The sequence below is a fragment of the Penaeus japonicus genome, unplaced genomic scaffold (genome assembly GCF_977035675.1).
Source record: "Penaeus japonicus unplaced genomic scaffold, GWHDUDI00000001_assembly GWHDUDI00000007, whole genome shotgun sequence".
Lineage (NCBI taxonomy): Eukaryota > Metazoa > Arthropoda > Malacostraca > Decapoda > Penaeidae > Penaeus > Penaeus japonicus.
In genome coordinates, this window is record NW_028234409.1 from 27,361,183 (window position 1) to 27,368,682 (window position 7,500).

At 40.8% G+C, this 7,500-nt stretch overlaps 1 protein-coding gene across 1 annotated transcript in view; it reads left to right on the forward strand.

The window, feature by feature from the left end:
- LOC122263415 (CD109 antigen) overlaps nucleotides 1-7,500 on the forward strand; it is an 89,153-nt gene that overhangs the window by 69,679 nt on the left and 11,974 nt on the right. Inside the window, exons 8-17 of the mRNA XM_043031824.2 lie at nucleotides 407-589; nucleotides 1,845-1,981; nucleotides 3,201-3,288; nucleotides 4,052-4,168; nucleotides 4,587-4,777; nucleotides 4,908-5,027; nucleotides 5,486-5,585; nucleotides 6,081-6,272; nucleotides 6,814-7,001; nucleotides 7,305-7,465. Of these exons, the coding sequence (XP_042887758.2) occupies nucleotides 407-589; nucleotides 1,845-1,981; nucleotides 3,201-3,288; nucleotides 4,052-4,168; nucleotides 4,587-4,777; nucleotides 4,908-5,027; nucleotides 5,486-5,585; nucleotides 6,081-6,272; nucleotides 6,814-7,001; nucleotides 7,305-7,465 (1,477 nt within the window). The remainder of the gene's footprint in view (nucleotides 1-406; nucleotides 590-1,844; nucleotides 1,982-3,200; nucleotides 3,289-4,051; nucleotides 4,169-4,586; nucleotides 4,778-4,907; nucleotides 5,028-5,485; nucleotides 5,586-6,080; nucleotides 6,273-6,813; nucleotides 7,002-7,304; nucleotides 7,466-7,500) is intronic.

The following is a 7,500-nucleotide window of genomic DNA, read 5'->3' on the forward strand; positions in this document are numbered from 1 at the left end:
TGTTTTTGTTGCAGTGTCCTTGAACAGAGCTTTCGGGACAAAGACTGAAGGTCAGAGGTTGTTGATCAAAATGTAGATCACGATATAGAAATAGAAAAATGAAAGGATGTCGACAGATAAATAGATAGATAACCAATGAACAGACAGACATATGGATGAAGAGGTAGTCCATATATGAATAGTCAATCAAGCAGAATGATAGATAGATAGATAGATAAGGTTATAGGCAGATAGATAGATAGATAAGTATATTGGCAGATAGATAGAATAAAGAAAGATTTAAAACGAACGCGATCAAATTCTCCACCCAAACAGAATAAACACACACCATAAACATTTCGAATCACCTCAAAAACACTGTCTCGAGGACTCACCTTCTCCCTCCACTTGTCTCCTCTTCCACCAGGTCTTCGTGGAGATGCCCTACTATGGCTTAGCCGACGCAGAGGAGATCGAGGGAACCATAACAGGAAGTTACCTCAGCGACAAACCGGTGTCTGGAAATGCGAGTATTACTCTGTCCGTGAAACAGCCGTGGACTCTTCCAGACCATCACTTCCAGATCGTGTCTTCGCAGTACTTTGAATATGTGAGTCTCAGTCTTGTTTTCTTCTTTTGTTTTTTCTTCTTTTTCTCTTCTTTTCTTTTTTTTTCTTTTTTTTTTCTTTTGGTAGGAGGTGGTGTTCTGTGTCTTGTTTTTTTTCGGTTGTTGTTGTTTTTCTTTTCTTTTTCTTCTCAGGGTTTTACTTTTTTATCAATTTCTTTATTCTTCCTTCTCTTGTTTTTTTTTCTTTCAGCCTTCTTCTTTGTCTTTCAGCCTTCTTCTTTATCTCTCTTGTTCACGTTGTTATTGTCATTGCTCTCCTCATGATACGTGGTCAACAAATCAACTCGCAAGCAATCAATAAGACAAGTAATGCTCTTCATGCAACAACTTTAACCTAACCAAGTGACCAATTTTGATTCACTTTGATTTGTATACTTTGATTTACACTTATTTCATTATCGATTTTATTTTCATGATTTTCTATTTCTTTCTCCTATTTCAGGTCTATCTTTTTTTCCATCTATATCTTTTTTTTACATCTGAAATACTGTTAGCTGTCGGTGTTTATTATGATATTGCTTTAATTGTTAATTCTAATTTAACTTCCATCTGTAAGAGTTCTGAACCAGATGACGTATCTTTTCTATTATTTCAAGACACTCATAACATTAAATGTATCTCAATCTTATCCTTCTTTTCTTTCGTTCTTATTGCTCTCATGTTGTTTTTTCTTTCTTTTTCTTTTAGCAATTTCCAACCTTTCTTTTATTATTATTATTTTTTTGTATCTCTATGTTCTAATTCATCATTTTCTTTTCTTCTACTTCAAGGCTATTTTTTAATTCTTATATAATTTATTTGTATCGGTTCAACTTTTTCGTTCTTCGTATATATATGCCTTGATATATCTATTATCTTGTTATCTATTTATCTATTCTTTGTATGTCTTCCTATTATATATATATCTTTCATTTTTCATATTTGATATCTATTCTTTCCTTTCTTCTTGTCTATTTCAGTCTGAATTTTCTCTTAGGCGTCGTATTTCTCTCTTACAATCTATCAGCTTCCATCTTTCTTTCCTTATTTACCTATTTTTTTGCAATAATACCCCTAAATCTATCCATCTCCCACTTTCTGTCCCTTTTCCCAATTCCGCTCTACTAATCCCTCCATTATTTAAAAAATCACAATCCCCTTTCATCGTATCCCATCATCCGACCCATTCATTCCCTTCTCTCTATCTAATCTTCTCCACCTCCACTCCACATGTCCCCTTTTCTTCCGTACCTCGCAGGTGGACGTGGAACAAGACTTCACCTTCCCCATGGAGTCTCTGCTGGCCCACGTCGAGCAGCTGGAGGGCGCTGAGGTGAAGCTGGAGTGTGAGTTCCACGATGTCTTCACCTGGATCAAAGCCAACGGGAGTTCCAGGTGATTGGAAGGGAGGGTGGGGGGAAGGGAAAGGGAGAGGGGGAGGGGGAAGGGAGAGGGGGAGGGGGAGGGGAAAGGGAGAGGGGGAGGGGGAGAGGAAAAGGAGAGGGGAAAGGGAAAAGGAGAGGAGAAGTTGGAGGGGAAAGGGAGAAGGGGAGGGGGAGGGGAAAGGGAGAGGGAGAGGGGGAGGGGAAAAGGAGAGGGGGAGGGGGAGGGGAAAGGGAGAGGGGGTGGGGAAAAGGAATTGGGAAGAGGAAAAGCAGAGGGGAGAGGAAAGGGAGAGAGTAGAGAAAAAGCAGAGGGGAGAGGAAAGGGAGAGGAGGAGAGAAGGGGGTGGATGTGTGAGGGTGGATGAGAGAGCGGGTGGATGAGAAAGGGGATGGGATGAGAGAGCTAGACAGCAAGGAGGTTGAGAGAGAGAGAAAGAGAAAGAAAGAAAGAGAAGAAATAAAGAGAAGAAAAAAAGAAAAGAAAAAATACAAAAATAAAATAACACCGAACTGTCGATAGACAGAAGAGAGCAATAGACTGTCTAAAATAACAATAATGTCAGGACACTTGACTGAGGAGGAGATCAAAGGTGACTCTCGCATCCTGATTCAGCTTTGATGATTCACCCTCTTTATGAGTATTATTTCCTTGGCTTTGACATGTCGAAGGAGATTAGAAAGATGACAACTGTGCTTTGTAATGGAGGCAGTGGCGCAAGGGGAGCGGGTGTTGTCTAGTCTCATTTCAGGATTGAAAGAGAGAGAGAAAAGCAGAGGAAGAGAATGCATTTTAAAAAAGTGGGTGAGAGAGGTGAAGGGAAAGATAGGGGGAGGATGAGTTTTATAATGAAAGAGAGAGAGTGAGTGAGTGAATGAATGAATGAATGAACGATTGAATTAATGAATGAGAGAGAGAGAGAGAGAGAAAAGAGAGAGAGAGAAAGAGAGAAGGAGAGAGAGAGAGAGAGAGAGAGAGAAAAGAGAGAGAGAGAAAGAGAGAAGGAGAGAGAAAGAGAGAGAGAGAGAATGAGAGAGAGAGAGAGAGAAGAAGCAGACAGAGAGAGAAACAGACAGAAAGAGAGAGAAGAGAGAAACAGACAGACAGAGAGAGTTAAAAAAATAAAAAAAGACAGAGACAAACAAACAGAGAGAGAGAGAAGAACCAAAATACCAAACCAAGTAATAACCCCAGATAACAACGCGTGCTGACGCAATATTTCCGCTTCCAGAATGCGTATTATCGGAAACAACGTCCAACTCAAATTCGTGGGATCGCCGCCCTTCGTCTTCCGTCCCGGGATGCCTTTCCACGCCACGGTATATAACCTTCTGTTTTGGTGTGTGTTTTTTTCTCGAAAATTGTTTATATCTTATTTACGGTGTTTTTGTTGTTGTGGAAACTTATTTTCTGGTGTTTTTTTCTCGAAAATTTTGTATATCTTATTTACGTAATTTTGTTGTTGTGGAAGCTTATTTACGTGGCACCCAAATCGCACTCGGAGTGTTTAATTAAAAAGCGATATGTTTTGAATATTTAATGGTGGTGCATGTATTTATCCGTTTCTAATTGGAAATTATCATTTGATTTCTTTGGAAGATTTATGATTAAAATTTATTTTTTTTCACACTCATCTTCACTCTCTATTCGTTTTCAACGGATCAAATTAAATAAAAAATATACAGTGAAATAGGCACTGGTGACTCAATACACACACACACACATCCATGTGTGTGTGTGTGTATATATATATATATATATATATATATATATATATATATATATATATATATATGTGTGTGTGTGTGTGTGTGTGTGTGTGTGTGTGTGTGTGTGTGTGTGTGTGTGTGTGTGAATGTGTGTGTGAATGTGTGTGTGAATGTGTGTGTGTATGTGTGTGCGTATGTGTGTATATATCTATCTATCTATCTATCTGTCTATATACATATATGTATATATGTATATATGTATATATGTATATATATATATATATATATATATATATATATATATATATACATATCCTATTGCACTTTTTCCTTACGTTCTCCACGTCTCCAAGTTTTGCATCACGTTTCGCAGGTGTCAGTGAGGTACGCGGACGGGGAGCCCCTGGAGGCAGAGCGACTGGCGGATTCCTCGCTGGTCGTCACCGCCACAGTAACGTCCAAGACTGGCGGATCCTACGCGCTGCCACAGGTGAGGGATACGGGTCTGTTAGGGATAGTAGAATCGCCCGTGCTCTCTTTTATTTTCATTTGTGGTTTTCTTTCTTTCGTTCTTCGTTTCTTCTTTTCTTCTGTCGGGTATTTATTTCTGTTTTATCCTTCTCGTCTTCGCTGCGTATTTATTTACATCTTGGTAGTGTGCTTTTCTGGGAGAAAGGGAATGAAATAGAGAAAAATGAAAACGATGAAATGAGAGAAAAGAGAAAAGTAGTTTTATATATATATATAAGTGAGAAAGAGAAAAAGGGAGAAAGTAAAGTATTAAAAAGGAAAACACAAATGAAAACTATGAAAATAATAATAAAAATAATAATAATAACAGAAAAGAAAAATAAACAAACCTCAAGTAACATCCCCAATAAACAATCTTCCTTCCCTGAACTTCCCAGGTCATCGTCTCATCAGCCGCGACCACTCAGCACGACCGCGAAGAAGCCGTTGCGAAGCTGCAGGAGGCGCTGGAGGAGAGCCAGCTGGTTCAGAATGGCATTTACAGACCGGAGAAGGAGATTCCCGACATGCTCGATTATTTCGCGGGCGATAACGTGTTCTCGGAGTACCGGGAAAAGGGCATCTTTAGGTGTGTTGTGGAAGGGATTTCCTTGCGTGTGTGTGTGTGTGTGTGTGTCTGTCAATATATCTTACCAATATAGTCTATCAGGCACTCCTACCTACATGATACGAACGCCAAGCACACATTTTTAATCCAGGTTCCAAGTGGACCCTCCGCCAGACGCCGTCAGCCTCTCCCTCGACGTGGTCTACAGCGACAGTGATTACCAGGGCGCCGCCTCCGCCCAGGCCACAGCCCATTACTCGCCGGACGACCGGTGGGTGTTTTCCGCGCGTAGGAAAATATTTGCTGTTAATAGTTTCATTGGGATGACAATTATGATGTATGTTGTGACGTTGATAAAGATAAGACTAAGGAATATAGTTATAATTAAGATATGAATAATGGTTATAATGACAATTATGATCATGATAATTTATAATAGCTATAATAACAACAATAATTATGATAGAAATCACTAGAAAACAATAATAATTACCATGACAAAATCCACCACGAACGGCTGCTAAAGATAAAACCACTGATAAACATGGTGAAAATATAAGAACAAAGACTGTAATTATTAAAACATCAAGGCAAATAGATGCGTAAAATGATTTTAAAAAATGACAGATAAGTAGTTAAGTGGATAAACTTCCTCAAACGATTGAATCAACCTGAGTATCTGTTTGCGTTTCATGTACACGGCCATATTCTTATCTTCTCTGTCCACAGGTACATCCAGGTGACGTCTAGCACTCACGAGGCAAAGGTGGGAGAGTTCGCCGTTTTCCACGTGAGGATGAACTTTCAGGCAGAGTATTTCGTGTATTTGGTGAGTACGTGTTCTCTTGCGGTCTTGTTGCCTTCGTTAGCGTACTTGGTATCGTCTTCGTTGCGAAAGGTGTAATGGTAGTATAATAAGGGGAGGAGTAAAGGGTATTTTAAAAATAATGTGTTATTATCATTTGATGTTATTGTTGTAGCAGTAGTCGTAGTAAGCATAGTATTAGTTGTAGTAGTAATAGTAGTGGTTTTAGTAACGCCGTTGTCACTACTACCTTTTCCTATAGTAGTAACAGCATTGCAACTGAAAAAAAATAATGTTATTACATTTTATCAAGATGAATAAAAATGCCAATGATAACAAATTGGTTGTTTTGGATAATGATAACAAGAAGGAGTATAGTCAGTTTTGTAAATAAATAATTGACAAATAAAATGAAAAAAAAAACTCACTACAATACTCATACAGCACTGTAACTCCCCATGAAAAAAATAGCAATACTAGCCAAACCATCTTTAACTCACCACCCCCTCCCCCCTCCAGATAATCTCCAAGGGCGTGGTGATTCACTCGTCGAAAGAAGTGACGGCCGGAGACAACGTGGTGACCCTCAGCACGACGGTGGGCCGGGCGATGGCTCCCCGATTCACTATCTTTGTTTACACTGTCACGGGCCAAGGCCAAGTGGTCGCCGATTCGATCTCTTTGCCCGTCCAAGTGCTGGCTGACACGAAGGTTAGTGTGGGGTTGGGTTCAAGTTGGGTTGGTGCGTGATGACAGAGAGAGAGAGAGAGAGAGGAGAGGGTGAGGGTATGGGTGTGGGTGTGGGTGTGGGTGTGGGTGTGGGTGTGGGTGTGGGTGTGGGTGTGGGTGTGGGTGTGGGTGTGGGTGAGGGTGGGGGTGTGGGTGTGGGTGTGGGTGAGGGTGGGGGAGTGGTATGGGTGAGGGTGTGGGTGAGGGTCAAGGGTGAGGGAAAGCGAGAGGGAGGGAGAGAAAATTAGGGAGAGAGGGAGAGTTAGGAAGGGAGGGAGAGGTAGGAGGAGGGAGGTGTAGGGAGAGATGTGGATAGGTAAGGAGAGAGGGAGGGAGGGAGAGAGACAGTGACATATGGAAATATGGGGGGAGAGAAGTAGAGAGGGAGAGAAGTAGAGAGGGAGAGGAAGGGAGAGGGAGAATGAGAAAGAGAGAGAGAGAGAAAAAAAAAAAAAACAGAAATCATATAATTATTGTAAAGCATCTTCGTTTCTTTCTCACACACCGCTCCTACCCCAAACAGGTGCACTTATCAACGAACCAACACAAGGACCATAGCAAGAAAACGGTAGAGCTCGTGGTAGGCGCGCCCCCAGGTTCCTTTTACGCCCTCACCTGCCAGCGCTCTCTTAACTTCAATAAGCAACATCCGAACGCGTTCTCACACGCCCGAATTGTCGATAAAATGTCTCAGCTCGAGCCAATGCGCAGGTAAGCCAACTCTAAAGCCTATTCAAATAAATCATTTTCGTCAGCAGCATTTACCTGGTTAGTTTCATGTATATTTGATTTATTCAGCATTATTACAACTGGAAATATGAGTTTTGCTGTCGCAGTCTTAAAAGTTACTAAAGTTATCCATGAAATCTCATTTTCTCTGAAAACACCGAAGATTTAGAAAACGTTTGCCTTGAAAGAGAAACTTCTACATATGTCTAGCTAGTAGTATTTACCGTTTATATCAATATTTAGCAACTGTCATGCTTTTCAACGATTATTCTATATATATTCAAGGTCTCTTCATTCGGTCCTACACAAATCTCGCGAGGGGGAGTTTGCAGATCGCTTGGTGACTCTGCCATCGACTAGCTATGGCCAAGACGTCCTGGCCGCTTTCCAAGACGCCGCTCTGCTCATCCTGACAGACATCAAACTCCAACTCACTCCCGGAAAAGGTATGGAAATAAATAGCTCATCACGTCGGATGAAT